The 20,664-nt window shown below is 44.2% G+C and overlaps 2 protein-coding genes across 4 annotated transcripts in view; one reads left to right on the forward strand and one right to left on the reverse strand.

The window, feature by feature from the left end:
- FRMPD4 (FERM and PDZ domain containing 4) overlaps window positions 1-20,664 on the forward strand; it is an 854,311-nt gene that overhangs the window by 378,728 nt on the left and 454,919 nt on the right. The gene's annotated exons all lie outside the window — the stretch shown is intronic.
- LOC116582473 (E3 ubiquitin-protein ligase SIAH1A-like) lies at window positions 17,313-18,515 on the reverse strand. The gene has a single exon (XM_032329887.1). It carries the CDS (start codon window positions 18,388-18,390, stop codon window positions 17,545-17,547), a length of 846 nt encoding a protein of 281 aa, XP_032185778.1. The 5' UTR covers window positions 18,391-18,515; the 3' UTR covers window positions 17,313-17,544.

Genomic DNA, 20,664 nt, shown 5'->3' on the forward strand with positions numbered 1-20,664 from the left:
AGTGGAGTTAGGGAAACACCTGACTGGCTCAGTTGGTAGAGTGTGTGTCTCCTGATCTCAGGGTCTGAATTTGAGCCCCACGTTGGGGATAGAGCCTACTTAAAAAAAAAAAAATAAGCCAAATCACATTGGTACTTAAAATGGAGTTAGAAATGTTTATTGAGAATCTATAGCTATTTGATTTTGGAATATTAAAATTTAAGGGACTATTATAACACATTTCAAATATTTTTCCTGGTTGTCATGTTATATTAACTTAATGATAATCATTTATTAAGTTCTTCATTAAGTTTGAAGTTAATTAAAAATAAAAGCTTTCTAGCAGTATGAATGGTTGAAGTTTTTCTTTGTATATGTATTTTTTCTTAGCAATTGGCATTTTTGAAGTAGCTTGTTCCTGATTATTGACCTTTAGAAATACCAGATAAATTTAAGGAGTGCAAGCTTTATGCAGTAAGATATTCTCTTGCCATTAGACACATAATATTTTCCCTTTTTTTTTTAAAGATTTTATTTTTTTGACAGAGAGAGAGACAACACAAGCAGAGAGAGAAGGAGAGGCAGGCTCCGCCTGAGCAGGGAACCCAATACGGGGCTCGGTCCCAGGACCCTGAGATCATGACCTGAGCCAAAGGCAGACGCTCAGCCAACTGAGCTACCCAGACGCCCCTATTATTTTCCATTTAAAGTCTGGTGTCACTTAGCTCGGCAGGATCCCACGTTGCAGACTAGGGATAAGTTGGAATTTAGTTTTTACTGAAACTCAAATTATACATATATATTTTTTATCTGCCATGATTTATACCCTGTTGTAGATCAACTTACTAATGGCCAATGACTCACAGCTAAAGGCAGAATATAGAATGTATTGCTTGTTTGTGGGAAAGAGTTAAAAGAAACCTCATGGCAAAGAATGATTCTGGACAAATAGGGCTCTAGAACACCTATGTCACAGAGTTCTTTTGTCACCTTTTCAGTAGAACATCATGTCATAGTAGAGAACCCTTAGGAAGTAATGGCCACATCTTCATATGAATGCTATTAGGCTGCGTATGGCACTGTATGTCTCCTACAGTCACGAGTAGATGGATTAGTAAGCACCCTTTAAAAATCCTTTTATAGGGACACTCAGGTGGCTCAGTCGGTTAAGCAGCTGCCTTCTGCTCAGGTCATCAAGCTCCACCAGGGTCAGCTTCCTGCTCGGCGGGGAGTCTGCTTCTCCCTCTCCCTCTGTCTCTCCCCTCACTTGTGCTCTCTCTCTCCCAAATAAATAAATAAAATCTTAAAAAAAAAAACTTTTTATAAAACTCACCTTAATTTTATGAGAAGATGCTCAAGAGATCATGTTTAAGTAAAAAACCGATCCATAGATAAATATGTAACCTATAATTTTGGTATATATATTTGTATCATTCCTTTATATATAGTAATTATCAAATATAAAAAATTTTAGGAATATTTAATTTCTAATTACACGTAAGTTAACATTTGCAGGTGAAATATTTTTCCTTAGTCTGAGCCACGCAGTCGCCCCTCTTCTGCCATATTTCTCATGTTTGTGTTCTCCTCTCTCTTTCTGTAGCTTCTTCCCTAGGTAACCACAATAGAAATAGCAGCAGGAATTTAAGTAGTGCTTGTTATGGGCCAGGCACTGCTGTAAGGCCCATACATGTCATCCAAGGTCATATAGAGCGACCTAAGATGTAGATGGTATCATCATTCCCATTTTAAGATGAGGTGACAAAACTGAGAGTAAGTGGCTTGGCAAGAGGTAATCTGGATCCAGAGGCCATGTCCTGAAGTACCAAGCTGTTGTGATCTGTAAGTACCTTATTTTGCCTCCAGGGTAGTTTCTGTAATTTCTAGAACAAACAGCCACATTTCTGCCTCTGGCCTAATGTCAGGTTTCTTCCTTTGCCTAGAATAGGGGTCAGCAAGCTGTGTACTGTAGACTAGATCTGTCCTCGTCTGCTCCCCACTGATGTAGGAGAGACATCAGTGTTCGAAGTGGACAGCCAAGAGTGAGTTATTGAGACAACTTTGGTGCAAAAAGGTGGTTTTCTTAAAGCACAGGAACAGGAACCGTGGGCAGAAAGAGCTGCATCGGGATCACGAAGAGTGGCCTATTATGTACTTTCAAGTTGGGAGGGGTTAGGGAGAGCGTGTAAGTCTCTAAGGAATTTGGGAGCAAGGTGTCCAGGACCTTGAGGGGGCTGGCTGGTGTTGGGAAAGGGTCATTTATTACTGTCTAATAAAACCTGAGTCACGAGACCCTTCAGATGTATGTCGGTGGGCCATATGCTCGGAGGATAGAAATAAATGAAATCTCCAAAGGAATTTTTGTTTTTATTTTATTTTGTTTTAATTTTCTATTGTTTTATTTTAAATATTTCAAAGGAATTTTTATTTTATTTTTAATTTCTTTTTCTTTTTCTTTCTTTGTTTCTTTTTTTTTTTTTTTTTTTTAAGATAATACTCATTTGGGATGCCTGGGTGGCTCAGTTGTTGAGTACCTGCCTCCAGCTCAGGTCACAATTCCAGGGTCCTGGGATGGAGCCCTACATCAGGTTCCCTGTTTGACAGGAAGCCTGCTTCTCCCTCTCCCACTCTCCCTGCTTGTGTTCTCTCTCTTGTTGTCGCTCTCTTTCTCCGTCAAATAAATAAATAAAATCTTTAAAAAAAAAAAAGAAAGATTTTACTTATTTGTCAGGGAGAGAGCATGGGGGGGGCAGACTGAGAGGGAGAAGCAGGCTCCCCGCTGAGCATGGAGCCTGATGGAGAGGGGGGAGCGGAGACCTTGGCTGGATACTAGGACCCCGAGATCATGACCTAAACTAGAGGTAGACACTTAACCAACTGAGCCACCCAGGCGTCTCTCCAAAGCAATTTTTTTCCCCAAAAGCAATTTTTATATGTTCAAGTAGACTTACAGGATCCTGGGAGTTGGACTAAGGTTGGCTTTTGTCCTTAGCAAAGTAGTAACATCGAGGCAGCTGAGTCCTCAGAGGAAGGTCACTCTGCCTGTTTCAAGGACTTGTCGGTGGGCAGTAGGTAGTAAGGACATTTAATACTTTTTCTTGTACCTTTGTTTCCCACATCACACATCAGACCTGCTTTTGTAAATAAAGTTTTATTGGAACCCAGTCCCTGTCTGGTCGTTTACATACTGCCTGGCTGCCTTCCCCGCGCGCGGCAGAATTGAGTAGCTGTGACACAGACCACGGTGCTGCACAGCCTGGTCTATTTCTTACCCTTTTGTTCTTTAAAGAAGAAGTTTGCTGACCGCTGGTCTAAAATACAGTTTCTAGATCCAACTATTCCAGTTACTGTGTAATAATTACTCCAAATCCCAGCGGTATAAAAATGACCACTTACCACGCTCGCAGATTCCGTGCGTCAGGAATCCCGACAGGGCACCGCAGTTCTTTCCAGTCCCCACACGTGGGGACCGGCTCAGCAGGGGCCCCACTGGCCTCCCACCCTAGCCCTGCGTGCTCTCCCACCAAGCCCTCTCCAGCTTGGCTGTGTCAGTCCTCCAGACCTCTGACCGAGTAGCTCGAGCTTCCCAGTGTGTGCATCGAGAGAGAGAGAGAGAGAGAGAGAGAGAGATGTAGAGAGAGAGATGGAAGCTGTCCCACCTTTTCTGACAAGTCTGGGAAGTCGCACAGTGCCACTGCCCTGTGTTCCGTGGGTCAAAGCCGTCACAAGGAGCCACTCCCGGTCAAAAGGACAAAATACAAGTGTCGCCTCTCAGTGGGAGGGTGTTGATGTCCAGTTGTAAGAAGTGCATGGGGCTGTGACTGGGTCTGGAAATATGAAAGTACCACCACCACCCGCCTACCTGTCTTTAACTCTAGACATCGCAGTATCTCTGTGGCCCTCAACAGCGACCTCATTTAGGGTCCTAGGCTAACAAATCTGCATGCGCTATCTCCTCTAAAACCTTCACTCATCTTGTAGCTGGAAGTCATGTTCATTGTTTCCCTATCCCCGGTCAGTGGAAAACACCTGCGGTGTTGTGATTTATAAAAACCTATTTTGGTCATGCGTATGACCAATATTTATTTCTTATATATATTTGGTCTTCATCCGTGGTTCCTGGCTCACAGCTCCCAAAACCCTTGGGAGCTCAGGCATTTCCTGAGCGATTAGAGCATCTTTTGTTATAATATCGGCTCTCCTGTCCTCAGTTTCTGAAATCCCTTCAGAGCCTGAAAGGTGTAATGAGTATCTTGTTATTTATAATAAGCCCCTTTCCACCACAATGGGGTTTGTGTTAATGAGGTGAGTTTTGGAAAACACCTAAGGAGAGGGGCTGGTTGCTGGGGGAACCAACCTTGAATAAAGGGTTGGAATTATCAGTCCCACCCCTTGATTTCCGGGCGGGGGAAGGAGGGGTTTGCTAGAGGCTGAACCAATCACCAACGGTCAGTGGTTGAGTCAATCCCGTCTATGTAATGAAGCCTCCATAAAACCCAGAAGGACGGCACTCTGAGAGCTTCCGGGATGGAGAGCACAGGAAGATGTGGCCAAGTGGCGGGCCTGGAGAGCCGTGGAGGCTACACGCCCTTTCCCTAGCTCTCCCCTGTCCTATGCAGCTCTTCCCTTTGGCTGTTTCTGAGTTCTACCCAGTGATCTAGTAAGTCAAATGGATCTCTGGTTTCTGAGTTCTGTGAGCCAATCTAGCAAGTTAATAGAACCCAAAGAGAGGGTTGTGGGAATCTGATTTATGGTTGGTTATCAGAAGCCAGGTGACAACTTGGACTTGCACTTGGCCTCAGAAATCCGGTGGGGGGGGGGGCGGCGGCAGTTTTTATAACGTTGACCTTTTAACCTGTAGGATCTGATGCTTTTCTGTGTAGTGTCATAATTGAGTTGAATTGTAGGAGACCCAGGTGGTGTCCAAGGATTGATTGCTGATGTGGGGAACCCCCCCCATTGAAATCAGGTCCCAGAACCCAAATAATACTAAAATCTTAATCTAAACCCTGAGGATTACTCTCAGCCTCTAGCTCTGTTCTTTTTATGTGTGTTAATGATCAGTGTGTTTGTTTCTCTGAGTCAGAATCAAATCATAAAGTCTGGAAGTGACTGCATTTCCTCCCTGTGCCTAAGCAAGGTCTCTGCTCTGTCTGAAGTTTAAAATATTCATTATACCTTTCTGTGGTCTGCAGAAATTCTGTGTAAAATGGGTGCACCTGACCACTCAGATGATGTGAAATGTGTATTTGGTAGGGGACCGGACACTTGTCTTGAAAATGAATGTGTATCTCACACACAACTAAGGATAGTCAATGGACACTATTAAAAAGAGATTGTGGGTAGTGGGCTTGATGTCTCTATGTCGTACCTTGGTTCTGCTACTGACTTCCTTATGTTTGAACTAACCTTTTTGCCAGGTGTAATTTTTCATGGTCTTTGGGGAGATAGGCTCTGAAGGATTCCTTTGAGATTTACCAAAAGAAAGGGAAAGGTAAAAAGAAAGTTAGAAAGTACATCCAGAACCCTTCTTGTTGGTCTTCTAGCGAAGCCTTCAATAGGTAGTAGAAAAACCCAAAACTTTCCTTTGATGTTTAAATGATTTTTTTAAAAATAAAGGTAGAATAGCAGGAAATGACATTTCAATGTTCTACCACATATGTTCTTGGGGTAATAAGCTTGAATGAGACTTTCAGTTGGCAGACTGGGTAGTCGTTACAGTTCATCTCAGGAAATAATACCATGGTTATGATTTTCCACCCCTTATAAAATTTTCCACCTAAGTCCCGGGGCTCAGCAGACTAGCCTATTGGCAGCATCTAGCCCTCCACCTTTTTTGTAAGTAAAGTTTTAGGGGAAATCAGTCCAGCCCATTCACTGGAATGCTGTGTTTGGCTGCTTTCACACTACAGTGACAGGACTGAGCACTCGTGAGGGAGATCATATGGTCTGCAAAGCAAAGTATTTCCTCTCCGCACATTTACAGAAAACATTTGCTGACCCAAAACATAATGTTGCCATTTGAACTAATACTGTACATTTATTTTTCCATTTAGTTGTCAGCTAATACAGTGAATCGATCACACAGTAATTTTTTAAAAGATTTTATTTATTTATTTGACAGAGAGAGATCACAAGTAGGCAGAGAGGCAGGCAGAGAGAGAGAGAGAGAGAGAGAGGAGGAAGCAGGCTCCCTGCCGAGCAGAGAGCCCAATGTGGGGCTCGATCCCAGGACCCTGAGATCATGACCTGAGCCGAAGGCAGAGGCTTAACCCACTGAGCCACCCAGGCGCCCCACACAGCAAATTTTAGTTAGGTTATATTTAACCTGACACTGAATTATGTATTTAGACTGTATAAAGGTACCAGAGAAATCAAGATACCTCTTCATTTTGGTCTTTGTCTGATTGGACCTGAGAAATAAGCTCTCTAAAAAAGGAATGCAGTCTTAAGTGTTCATTTACATCCTTAATTTTTAAAAAAATTTCAAAAGAATTAATGAGACCAAAATAAGAGGTCAAGACAACAAGCTAGGAATCTAGGGGATGAACTCTTTAGAAAAAGCAATTATTAGTAACATCCTGTTAATGTACAATGATATTTGGTTCGAAGAAATTTGTGGAGCGATTTCCACTTACTTTCCAGAATGGCTGCAGTAGCGCGAGTCCTTGCCGTTACGGACAGAATATTCGGTCACGTATGGATAGCACCGGCTGATCATAGGAAGCGCCACACCGGCCAGACGTGCTGGGAAGGAGAGGCTAGCATCTGTGGACTGTACTCAAAGAAGGACAGAAATCTTCCTAGTCAAAGAATACAAAGTTGTCTGAGAATTTAGTTAGGGGAGTTCATAGAATTCATCATCAGGGTTTGTAGATCTCTGGAATCGGTTTTTCTCCCTTCCCAGCTTAACCCGCCCTCTCCTCCAGCTGGGACTAGAGGAAGTAAGTCCGCTCTAAACATAGGAGAACGGTAGAGGTGACTTTAATTAAAGAGTTTTTAGGGTCATAATCATGACTGTCAGAATTTCCAGATAAAAGGAGGCTAAGATATGAGCTAGATCAAAGATTTTCTTCTAAGATTTTATTTTTTTGAGAGAGACACACACACATGAACACTAGCGGAGGGTAGGTGGAGGGGGCAGGGGGACAAGCAGACTCCCCACTGAGTCGAGAGCCCGCTCTAGGGTCCGATCCTAGGACCTGAGATCATGACCTGATCCGAAGTCGGATGCTTAACTGACTAAGCCACGCAGGTGCCCCCTAGACGGGAGATTTTGAACTCTGCTCCTCGGTCTGTGGTTCTGTATGTAGCTTCTCTGGGGCACCCACAGGGGTCCTTGCATTTGGAGGCTCGGGGGTGGTTCAGTGTTGCTCCCTCTCCTTCCAACCGAGACAAGCTGTTGCTTCTATTTTCCATGTACTGCCTTGCACACAAGATTTGCTATAGGAGTAGTTTTTAGTAAAATGGTTTGAAACCATAGATCCTAGGGGAGCTCTTCAAATTTTGCAGATGGAGAAACTGCAGCGGCGGCCACAATGTGGATGAGTTCACCTGGCTCAGGCGGAGAATTAGAGTAGGGCTGCACTCAGCATCTAGCTCTTTTGTGCTCAATCAAGGGCTTTTATCTAGGATTCTATAACCAGGAGGAGCTGACTCCCGTGCCTTAATCCACTGAGACAAAAGGGTAAGCCTTTGTATTTTTAATACCCTTACTTAAGGGTATTAAAACAATAGTTTAGTATTTGTCAGCTATTGTGACTTTTGTCATCACACTATAATAATAGTTCTCAAGTTTTTGTATGCATAATAATCACCTGCGGGAGCTGAGTATTAAAAAAAAAAAATCAGTTTCCCATTGATCCTTCTTAGAAATTCTGCTGTGGAATATCTGGATTTTAATCAAACATCCCGGATGCTTCCGATGCAACGGTCCATGCACCATTGTTTGAAACCCACTGTCATAAAGCTCTGTGGTTGCATCTTGAAGACCACCAGAACTAGTATTCTAGTATTCACAGAGGACTGTGCCCTCTGTGGAGGTGAACTGCCACCCAGGTAGATGACATTAGTCCTGTGCTGCAGGAAGGGACCAACCCCATTACTGGCATTCTCCTGAGACTGCGGCTGTCCTGTGACTTGGTCATCAAAAACAGGTGGTGCCCCAAGTGGCCATGGAAGAGGAAGAGGGATGTAAAATTATGTTCCGTGAATTTGTTACGGACTGTAACAGACACAGAGAGAAGCACCATCACGAGTGTGCTGCTGAATGGGTTGTTACAACTGAGCACAACTTTTTAACCAGCCCATTGAGAAACAGAGCTTAAAGCACACATTTTGTTTCCTTTTCCAGCCGTTTATCCACCCCATCCCCAGCAAGTGTAGCTGGCACATGGGATATATGTTTTTTAAGATTTTGTTTTTTTTTTTTTAAGTAACCTCTATACCCACTGTGGGGCTCAACCCACAACCCCAAGATCAAGAGTCTCCACTGACTGAGCCAGCCAGGCACCCTAACATATAGGGTTTTTCTGAGTTCAGGTTTGGAACTAGCATTTTTGTGTGTGTGTGTGTTTAACTTTATTTTATTCTTTCAGTGTTCCAAGATTCATTGTTTGTGCATCACACCCAGTGCTCCACGCAATCCGTGCCCTCCTTAATACCCACCCCAGGGCGTTTTGTTTTTGTTTTTGTTTTGTTTTCTTTTTCTTTTTCTTTCTTTCTTTTTTTTTTTTTTAAGATTCCATTTATTTATTTGACAGGGAAAGAGAGAGCATGAGAGTGCACAGGCAGGAGGAGCAGCAGAAGGATAGGGAGAAGCAGTCTCACACTGAGCCGGGAGGGAGTTGGAGGTGGGGCTTGATCCCAGGAACCCAGGGTCATAACCCCAGCTGAGGGCAGGGGCCCAACCGACTGAGTCACCCAGGCGCTCCAGGTTTAGAAGTAGCTTAAATCTCTTTCTACCACATTCCATTGGTTAGAAGGATGACATGTGGACCTCAGCCTAACTGTAAAGGGTCCTGGGAAATGTGTTCTTTGTTTCCAGGAAGGGAATTGGTGTGGTTAGTGTAATATTTTCTCTATTATAGTTGTTTATAACCTAGAATATAATCTCATGGTCCAAATAATGATACTTTCTATGCTTATCTACAGGTGTGGCAGATTAAATAAAAGCTTGCTTGCTTTCCTTCTTTCAAAAAGATTTTAAGTAATCTCTGTACCCAGGATCGAAAGTCACACGCTCAGTCACATGACTGAGCCAGCCAGGCGCCCCAAAAGCTTACATACCTTCTAACTTAACTCTTCTTTTTTCTTTATCTTTTATTTAGTTTTCTTTAGAAATTACATTCATTCCCAAATAGATATATATTTAAGTTAATGATTACTTGAATACTGTTAGGTGGAGTTGTGGACGGCTGGCAATTTAAAGAAGGTAAAATAACGTGAACTTCTGGGGACAACTCGTTTGTTAAACCTATCCCGAATACCATAGACAATATTAATTGATCCTGATGGGTTCTGGGATCCTGAAGACTGTCCAGATGTGTACTAGTTGTGTCTTTAGATCACAAGATAAATGTCTCTGCTTGGCTTTCTTTCTTAACCATAGCTCTTTGACATTTGAAGTTGGTAGTTTTCTTTCTAATCTTTCGCAACCCTTAAGCTTACTCATTAATTACTTGGTGGTCAGCTATGTTGTTTCACATATAAGTGTTTTCCTTCTTAATGCTTAGTAGTATTCTGTTGTAGGGATATATTATATTTTGTTGATTTGCCAGGTATTTGACAGTGGAATTGTTTTCAGGGATCACCTATTACAAATAAAGTAACTATGTACATAGGCATCAGAGTCTTTGTATGGACTAGAACTCACAACCCTGAGATCAAGAGTCCCCTGCTCCTCCGACGGAGCCATCAGGTGCCCTTGTCTACCATAGTGGACTTCCCCCCAAATTTAGTAGCCTGCTGTTGGCCAGAAGACTTACCAATAACATAAACAGCCAATTAACATTATTTTGTATGTGATATGTATTATATACTGTATTCTTAAGCTAGAGAGAAGAAAATGCTATTAAAATCACATGGTAGAAAAAATACATTTACAGTACTATATTTACGAAAAAAAAATCCATATATAAGTAGACCCACGCAGTTCAAACCTGTGTTGAGTAAGGGTCATCTGTGTATCCTGTTTCTTCACCATCCTGACAGCAGTGTAATTTCCTTTCTTGCGTTTCCTTCTGATCTTTATCCAAAAGTCTCTGTTGGTAAGTGGAGGATGCTTTGGTGATTGAGTTTGGCTCTGATTTTGTATTCTCAAGTTCAGCCTTTCTGTGTGCTCTGTTGAGATGGTTTTTATTGTTCTTATTTGGAATTACTTTCCTAGGATGAATATCTATGAGTAGTAGTATTACTAGCATAAAGGACCTAAGGCTTGAAATTCATTGTAATATATATTACCTCTTTGTTTTCTAAATGTGGACCAGTTAGGAAATGTCCATTTCCCATCTGTAGGGGCCCTGCTGTACCAAAGATAGTCTTTGACTAAACCGTCTTTTCTGTGCATCTTGAGGAAGCCGCTGTGCCAGTTTGCAAGTTTTTAACAGTAACAGTAATAACTTCTCTTTTCTTGAAGATCCTATATATGAAACAAACAATATGCTAAGTCAGAATTCTAGAGCTAAATAAAATCCCCACAACAGATTAAGATTGAAGTATGGAAAGAAAGGAAATGGGTTTAGAAAGAGAAATCTGTTTGTGCACTGAGTAAGGATAGTATTTTATGCAATAAAGCCTCCTTAAGTAAACATTTGATGGAAGGAATAAAATCTTACTTGGTACATAAATCTTTTTTATTAACAGCAAGGTTGTGTGTATAAGTGAGCACTAATGTACCCAAGGGAATAGGAAATAGAAGGAGCGATTATGGCAAATAAGATGAGGGCAGAACTGTTTCACTGTTCATCTTTAAATTGGCCCAAAATTGTTTAACCAAAACTAAGGAAGGATAGATGGCTATCCTGATGGCGCTGTACGTAACAGTGAAGCTAATATTTAATCAGCAGTGACTTTCTCTAAGGGCTCTGTGTGCTCTAAAATCCTGATGTAATTCAGGACCGAACGGAAAGTCTTTCTTGCCCTTCTGCCTAACTGCAAATGGAACGGCAGAAGTATCGCAGATGTAGCTTTGTCACGAATGAGAAGCCAGGCTATGACAGCCGGGCTTCGTTCATACAGAGCTAGCAACCTTTCAGGGGCTGGAATTCTCTGGAGTAGTGTTACTTGAAGACACTTGGACAAGGAAGAACCTCGCTCTTGCTCGGAGTGAGTGTTGTAGCAACCTGTAGCATCTCACAAGCAAGAGGAATGGCAAATGAAGAAGAAACCTGGCTGGCCCGAAGTGGTGTGCTGTCCCTGGGCCCAGGGCACGTAGGGTAGTGGGCCCGTTGCATTACCGATGGCATCAGCCAGCCCGGGAGGGAATCGTAGTGACTGCCTCCTAGGGATGTTGTCAGCGTTAAATGAAAAGATCAGTATCTGGCACAAGAACTCAGCCAAGTTTCAAGTATATGTTACTGTTGGATTTTTTCTAGTTTAGTTCTAAAATCTGGATTTCTTTCCTTTTTTTTTTTAAAGATTTTGTTTATTTATTTGACATGTGGAGATCACAAGTAGGCAGAGAAGCGGGTAGAGAGAGAGAAAGAGAGGGAGAAGCAGGCTTCCCGCAGAGCAGGGAGCCCGATGCGCGGCTCGATCCCAGGACTCTGGGATCACGACCTGAGCTGAAGGCAGAGACTTTAATCCACTGAGCCACTCAGGTGCCTCTGCATTTATTTTTCTTAAAGATTTATTTATATTAGAGAGAGAGAAAGAGAGAGAGAGAGCATCATCTGAGGAAGGGGCACAGAGAGACGGAGAGAAGCAGACGCCCCGCATCTCCGCACTGACCGTGGAGCCCCACACAGGGCTCCGTCCTGCGACCCAAGCCGAAACGAAGAGTCAGATGCTCAACCAACTGAGCCACCCAGGCGTCCCCCAAATCTGCTTTTAGATCTTAATTCCAGACAAAAGTTTCCTAAATATAAGTGTCAAGATCTGTGAGGGGTTGGAGATTTTTAAGATGGGAGCTTTTTTTTTTTTTTAAGTTTATATTTTTTAGTAATTGCTACACCCAGCATGGGGCTCAAACTCAAGACCTTGAGATCAAGGGTCACATGCTCTTCTACTGAGCCAGCCACGTACCCACCCCCCACGCCCATCCCCCATTGTGTCCGATGGGGGTCAGAGATCTTCTTTCCTTACTTGCAAGCTAAGATAGCCTGCTGCAGCTTCATGGATGCTGACAGAAGGAAGACACAACACCCTTGTCGGAGACCACAGCCAGCTTACTGCTCGCAGCGGGCAGAGTATCAGCTTTTGTGTCTGTTCTGAGTGCCAGTGCCCGTGCGGCAACACAAAGAGGAGCAGGTGGATGCAGGGCGCGTGGTGGTTTCCACTGCAGGAAAGGAGCCCTGCGCTTAGAGAGTCCCAGTCTCTTCGAGGGGGCAGTAATCATGTGTACCCTTCGCTCCGAAGGCAGGAGCAGTCTCTACCTTCCTACGCGGCAAGCGTTCCTGCCCTTTGCTTGGAGGGAAGGAGGGAAGCCCTAGATCTTCTAAGTCTGTTCCGTGTACAGACATCTTTGAAAAATTAGTCCGAGACAGAAGGCAGTCAGGGCCTCCACCGGAAGGATGTGTAGATAGGGGAGCAGTCCATGAGAAGTTGCTTTCTGATAGTAAAATCTGAAAGCTGTGTTTATATTGGAAGATAGGAAAGGGTGCAAAGGAACGCTGCCTTGATATCCTATGTGACCAAGTGCGACAGAAAGGGAGAGCGTAGGTACGCACATTAATGACTCCAAAGCACACGTGGCATCTCAAGGACTGTGTTATCGGGGTTTGGTGGCTCTTGTCCCTTGGTGATTCTGGAGGTGGTGGTACTTGATGGTGGCGTCAGTGGAATCCCATGGGAAGCAGCTCCTTCATGGCCTTGGAAGGCCCTGAGGAGGGATCTCTACACGGATGTGCAGCCAAGGGAGGAGTACGTGGTAGAAATTCTTAAGGACAAACAGGAATTACTCAAGAGCCTTTTGACGCTTGTTGAGGGGTCTAGAAGCAAGGGAAGCAGCTTTATAAGGAACTGTAGGCTCCCCAACAGTTTGGGGAAGTGAGATTCAACAGAACACAGGTTAGATGGAGAAGGGCTTCTACTACTTCCGATTTAAAAGATTAATTACTATGGTGTGTCGATTCGTGTGTAGAAATGTTAATTTGATAAGAAAAAAATGAACAGTAATGAGGAAGTGACACAGTCAGATTGATTTACCCGGGTCCACTGGTTTTCTGATTTGTTTCTGGTCCAGATTTTATCAATGATGTGTAACTATCAATTGTCTGTTTCAGTGCTCCCCAAATATATTTTGAGGTACCCCAGGATATTCCTCCATTTACACTACAGAAGAAAACCTTTGGCCAAATACATTGTGAAAATGCTGAATATTATACCCTTACCTCTTGGGGATTTATACTTCACAAAAACATATTAAAGACTCTTGGTTATCCTGCCTTTAAGGATGCTCTTAAATTTCATTTAAACCAACTTTTGCTAAATTCACCTGATCACAGAATCCTCTTTTTGCATAACATGCACAAAAATCTCATGGCACTGGGGTGCCTGGGTGGCTCAGTTGGTTAAGCAACTGCCTGCAGCTCAGGTCTTGGTCCCGGGGTCTTGGGATCAAGCCCCGTGTCAGGCTCCTTACTCAGCAGGGAGCCTGCTTCTCCCTCTCCCTCTGCCTGCTACTCCGCCTGCTTGTGCTCTCTCTGTGTCAAATAAATAAATAAAATTAAACAAACAAACAAACAAAAACTAACCTAAAATCTCATGGCACCAATGTTTGGGAGAGCACATCCCAGAGACTGCTTTATAGTAACATGATAGCGCTGTCACAGTTGAAGTAGTGATAAATAATAAAGGAAACATTCAGGTTATTTACGAGCTTTTCAGCAATGCCTGTTGTTAACACTTGTTGCTTGTATCTAACTAAGGTCATTTGCAAACTTAAACTCTTCCTGTCCGTGCACTGCATTGTAATCCTTGCTAGTGAGCAGCTCTGGTCCATCAGACATGATGTAGAATTTCTGAGAGTGACACGAGAAGTTCATCTGAACTTTGAAGAAGCCACCGTTAACACATTGAGTTGATAGGCTTCTGGTGAAAGAAAACATGTTTGGCCTTTCACAGAGCTTGAGCGGCCTTATTGGGGTATACTCCCATTTTTAAAACAGGCTTATGGAATATTAAAACTTGTTTGACAGTCATTTGTGACTTCCTTGCCTGTGTGGGACACAAGGTTGGTCACCATTGGATAAGACCGCCTTTTTTCTTGGATCTGTGGGGTTTTTCATATGTTGTCTTTGTTGCCAGGTAAAATATTAAGGATGTAGTTAAGACTTGGAGAGTAGCCTTGGTTTTCGTGTTTAGAAAGCTGGATCAATTGGTGGATTTATGGGGTGTTTTTCATTATGTTTAGTGGAAGATAAATTAGTTTTTTATCTCTTGTTTGCATAAATCATCTCTCAAATTTTATGCTTGACAGCTGCTCCTTTTGAAGTTATCTCTTAAACAGGAAGTGAGATAAGACCAAGCTGGTGGAATTGGTAGGAGGGATTCCGGCAAGAGCTATCACATAATCACATGGGATATTGTGATTAATGTCACAGTAGCTAAAATTGTGATGTGGATAAGTTTTTTCCCCTGGTAACGTATTTCCCTTTTCTGTTTTATCATGCATTCAAGTCAGGGAGATAGGGAGGTTTCTGTTTCAATCTCGAGGCTGCCGTAGAAACTTACTTAATATTTATGAGCCTCAGTATCTGGAAGACTCATTCGGGTGAGCTTTAAAAAAATATAGATTCCTTAGCCCTACCCAGATTTGCTAGGTAAGAACCTCCTCGTGTAGGGCGAGGAATGTCATTCTGTGTGCTCTGAAAGCTCCTGGAGCCCAAGTGATTCTTCTGTGCAGCTAGGCTTTTCACCAGCATCAAGAGTCAACAGATGAGATTAAAAACCCCAGCACTGCCCACCTTATGAGTCTGCTAATTCTGGTTTCTAGTTCTTGAGTAGAGCACATTAAACGGCGTGAATGTCTTTGTCTTGGCCATTCTGAGGACAAACATTTGTGTGCTCTATTGGTTATTTCTATAGTACCTTCCTACTTACCATGAGTTCTTGAGTGTCCGGAGTGGGGTGACCCTCCGGTCCAGGGCACTTCTGAGAGTCAAAGGGGGGCCCTTAATAATTACCCTGGGACAACAGACATAAACCAGAGTTGTCCCAAGCAAACAGGGCTCTATGGTCACTCATAAGTCAAAACAGATAGATTAACGAGAGGAAAACCCATTGAAGAAGGTCACATGGGAGTAGATCTGCCTTTTTTTTTTCTGCTTCTCTCTCTTTACTGATACTTTATTTGGCACCCATGGGAACATAGGGAGATTAGATTGGCAAACACCACTGTTCAGTGGGATTGGGGCAGGGAGGGAACAATGTTGGAATGATCTGTGAACTAGACTATGTTGAGCTGTGTAGCCTTTGAATTAAATCCAGATATATCAACTCAATCAACCACAAGAGGGAGTAAATATTTATGCTCACCCACCATAGAAATGGGGATGAGCTGGGCCCTGGGACACCAGAATAAAAGATTTCTTGCCTTAATGGAGCTAATGGTATAGTAGGAAGTATAAGTGAGGGCACCAGCCATTCAAATACTGTGTGAAGTTAAGTCTAGGTTTCTTTTAGGAAAAAATGCAATTTCACATGTTGCAGGGAATCCATGTAAACTCAGAAATAATATTCAACTGGACCCGAGCCACTACCAGGAACCTCACCAAAATGCTCCATTGTTTCCCAGTTTCTCCTATTTCTTTTACTTTCAGTGGCCCACTTTTACTTTCTGAATGTGTGTTTTTTAAATTTGCCAGGTAGTCTTTTAACGAGAATTATAAAAGAATAAAACCTTTTTTTTCCAAACTGCCTTTTTAAAACATGATTTGCTTTTGATTATAAATACTGTGTAAGACGATGCCTTCTTCTGCAAAACCAATAAATACAAGAACAAATGTTATTTTATTTTTTTAAAGATTTTATTTATTTTGGTTGGGGGGAGCAGCAGGCAGAGGGAGAAGCAGGCTCCCCGCTGGGCAAGGAGCCCGATACACGGCTGGATCACGATGGAGGACTGGATCCTGATGCAGGGCTGGATCCCGCCGCAGGGCTGGATCCCAATGCAGGACTGGATCTCGATGCAGGACTCAATCCCAGGATGCTGGGATCGCAACTGGAGCTGAATGCTTAACCTACTGAGCCACCCAGGCACCCCAAGAACAAATTTTAAACATGTGATTTGTCCAAGATATTTGGGGGGAGGACACATTTTTTCTGGTATTTAAAAAAAAATCAGTATTACTTAACCTTCCAAATAATAAATTCAAAGGTATGAGTCAACTGGAGAAAAAGAGAGAGAAACAGACAAATAGAGACCATCTTATAGCTGCTTTAAATAGCTTCTGATAATTCTGCTGTTACCTTTCCTTTCTGGAACTTTCCTTTCTCAAAAGAGTTGAATGTAAAATACTTATTTTTTCTTTTTTTCGTATTTGTTCTTTTTTTTCATTTATTCATTTTTTCTTTTTTTGTTGTTTTTTTTCTTTTATTTCTGGTGCAAAATGGTGGTTTTATTAAAACACGGGGACAGGACCCGTGGGAAGAAAGAGCTGCTGCCTAAAATATTTGTAATGAACTGATTAATGGGGGAAAAGGAAATATGTATCGAATACCTATGTATAAGGTTTATCATAAACAACTATGCATATCAGAAAGGCACTAACTTTAAAAAGGCACCCAAAAAAGGTGAGGAAAAACCTGAATTACAGAAAAGAAAATCAAATTTAATGAAAAACTGGAATTAATAAGAATTAGCAAATACATACACCCACAAAATATACACACATAGCAGCACTGTATGTTGACCCACAAAGGGAAAAAAAAAACAGTGGTTCCAGAGCACTCAACATGGCTTATTGGTTAAAGGAAAAAAATACCCTCCCCCCACTCCCCATACACACTAGCTCTGGGGCACACACAGAACAAAAACCCAGTATGTATTTTTGAACCGTACACTCAATCTGCAACACAAATTCATTTTTTTTTTAACAATGCTCCCTTTCTTAATACAAGAGATGCCCATGCTGGGTGTGTGTGTGTGTGTGTGTGTGTGTGTGTGTGTGCAATATATAATATTTAATTATATACTTTATATAATTTACGGTTGACTTATTTTTAAATATATTCGTGTAACTACATGCAGCTGTTTCCTGTATTGAACAGCCTTTCCTTTTATTTACCTCGTGTGTCTAGACCTCTCAAAAGTTCAGGCTGATGGGCTAACGTGGGTGCCTTGTTCTCCGTGAACTTGAGCACGAGGGTTTTCGGCCGCGGCGGGAAAGCCGCGGGCCTTCCGTTTTAACACATGGAGATCGTTACGTTGATGCCCAGGTTGCCGTTTTCTGCAAAGAGCTGCGCCATGCGGGTGTCGAAGACGAGGCAGTCACTGTTCCTGATGGCGGTGGCGATTCCCTCGTGAATGGAGCGCGGGGTCGCCTCCCAGGTCAGCCGGCGCCGGTGGCCGTTCAGCTCCAGACGGTAGGCGAAGTTCTCGGCCTGCTTGTGCGTTCCTATCAGCTGGACGATGGCGAAGAACTGGTGCCCGTTGTACTTCTCCTGCTTCTCCAGGACGAGCATGAAGTGGACGCCGAAGCAGGACTGCGTCATCACCCAGTCCACGGCGCCGGGGAGGTTAATGTCGGTCGCCAGGAACACGATGTCTTCGCCCTGCAGCGTGGTGATGGACTCGTGCTGGTGCATCAGGTGCGGCATCACGGCCTCCAGCGAGCCTTGCCACTTGCAGAGCGCACCGGGGCACGGGCACACGTACGGGCGGAACTCGCACATCTCCTCGTGCTCGGCCTTCTCGGTGTGACGCAGGGCGAGCTCGCAGCCGGTGGCCGCGTACTTGCACGGGAACAGCACGGAGTTGGCCACCTTCTCCATGGCCAGGTTGCGAATGGACGCCAGCGGCCCGCGGCACGTCGGGCAGCAGCTGAGCTTCGGGCGGCAGGTGCTGCACACGAGGTGGCCGCTGTGACACTGAAGAATGGGGGGCAGCACATAGTCGAAGCACACCGGACACTCGAAAAGGCTCGCCAAGTCGCTGTTGGGCACCGTCGTGCCGGCCAGGGAGGGCAACCTCTGGGGCGGGTTACACGTCGCCGCTCCGGGAGGTAAGGCCGCCGGGCACTGGCGCTTCATTTCTGGAGGCCGACGCCGCGCCTCACACCCCGGCTCGAGGCTCACACGCGCCGCGCCGTCGCCGCCGCCTCTTCCCCGTGCCGGCCCCGGCCCCGGCCCCGGCCCCGGCCCCGGCCCTGGCACGAGCGCCGACACCGACGGGACTCGCCGGGCCGCCGCCGCTCGAAAGCGTGCCTCTCGAAGGTCGCCTGGGACGCTCGAGGGCGCGCCTTTTAACGGTCGCCTCAGACGCTCGAGAGCGCGCCTTTCAACGGTCGCCTTAAAAGCTCGAGAACGCGCCGTTCAACGGTCGCCTTGGAAGCTCGAGAGCGCGCCTTTCAACGGTCGCCTTGGAAGCTCGAGAACGCGCCGTTCAACGGTTGCCTTGGAAGCTCGAGAGCGCGCCTTTCAACGGTCGCCTTAAAAGCTCGAGAGCGCGCCTTTCAACGGTTGCCTTGGAAGCTCGAGAACGCGCCGTTCAACCGTCGTGTTGGAAGCCCAAGAGCGCGCCTTTCAAGGGTCCCTTCAGACTCGGGAGTGCGCACCACAATGGCCGCCCCCTACGCTCGAGAGCGCGCTCCTCGCGTGTTCTGGAGCCCGCTTCGCGGGCGGCCCCGATAAATACCACACCCTACAGCAGCAGCCTTGAGAAGGTAGGTCTCTAAGCGCCAGCAGCCCGAAGGGGGCGGGGCCCTGAATGTGTTTTGTGATCCTAAATTCTATGTAGCCTTCCTACCCGGTGGTAAGGATACCAATGCTTCAAGCTCTAAATTCTCCTAGGCTATCTCTCGTTCCTGTTCACAAATCCAATTTTCTTTTTTTAAAAAATATCTAGTTATTTAGGTAATCTCTACACCCAACATTGGGCTTGAACTCAAAACCCCAAGATGGAGAGTAGCATGCTCCACAGACTGAGCCAGCCTGGCAAGCACAAAGCCAGTTTTCTGAGGACATTAATGCACGGTAAGGACTGTTTAAAATAATTGATAGGAGGAGGGGCACCTGGCTGGCTCAGTCTGAAGGGCATGCCCCTCTTTGTAAAAATTCTTTTTTTAAGATTTTATCTATTCTGCTGAGCTCCCTGCTCAGCAGAGAGCCTGATGCGGGTCTCCGTCACAGGACTCCGGGACCATGACCCCAGCCCAGTGCAGAGGCTTAACCCACTGAGCCACCCAGGCGCCCCGGACATGCCCCTCTTAACCTTGGGGTGAGTTTGATCCCACGTTGGGGGTAGAGATTACTTAAATAAAACTTTTAAAAATAAAATAATTGATAGGAGGGTATGAACATCCTAAGGACTATTTTTAACTCAAAAGGGAGATCTCTCAACGCAAATGATTCTCAAAAGGGTATATTTGTAACGTCAGATTTAAGAAAGAAAAATACAAAAGATGCTCAGTTAAATTTGAATTTCAGGTAAACAGTGAACAGCTTCTCTTTTTAGTAAGAGTATGTCTCCTGCATTATTTGGGATATACTTATACTAAAATCCATTCATTGTTTATCTGAGATTCAAATTTAACTGGGTATTCTATATTTTATCTGGCAACCCTACATACTTGGAGAGCTGTGTTTGAAACTTCCTGGAATTCTGATTTGGTCATTTTTATAACCATAGCCCTAACCAGGTCCCACCATGGGATTATTTTCTTTCATTTTCTCAAAAACCATTATTTATTGCTACTATAGTTCAGGACTCAGATAGAGAGACCACTGTGATGAGTCGGAGTGGACAGTGAAGTTACTGAATGGAAAGTCCAGGTTCAAGTGTGTGCAGTTGCCTTGCACCTATAAACAGTGTGGCTTTACTAAAACTTCTAGGGAAGGCAGTCAGTGGCTGGAGCTAAGTAGAGCAGGACCAGGACCAGGACCAGGGGTAGATTTGGAAATGGAGAGTGACAGCTGTGGCCATGTAGACAAGGCAGGGAAACTTCGTGAAGGCAGGATTTGTGCTGTATTCCATTTTGCATTGCCACATAGCTTACACAGTTCTTGCATGTAGTAACTGTTCAAATATTTGGCATTAAATGACCTCGTCCAAGGGGCTATCTTCTGATTTTTTTTTCCTTCTGCGTAATCCACTAGGAGATGAAATACTTGGCTAATTTATTTCCTAGCTGGCTCCTGTACATATGCGCTTCTCTTATTTAAGTTTGTGAATGGCCCCGTGGGGTACAGCAAAAGAAGCAGTATGAGCAAGTGTGGATTGGTCGGCCGGGTGGTCAGCCAGGCTAGGCAGAGGACTCCTTTTAGCATTAGGGCTGAATGTGAGGGTGTGTTTGTGCTTGTAAAGAG

The sequence above is a fragment of the Mustela erminea genome, chromosome X, assembly GCF_009829155.1.
Source record: "Mustela erminea isolate mMusErm1 chromosome X, mMusErm1.Pri, whole genome shotgun sequence".
In the NCBI taxonomy this organism is placed as follows: domain Eukaryota; kingdom Metazoa; phylum Chordata; class Mammalia; order Carnivora; family Mustelidae; genus Mustela; species Mustela erminea.

What these genes read in the sequence shown, in the direction of transcription:
- LOC116582473 (XM_032329887.1), bottom strand. Translation starts at nt 18,390, where the DNA reads ATGAAGCGCCAGTGCCCGGCGGCCTTACCTCCCGGAGCGGCGACGTGT.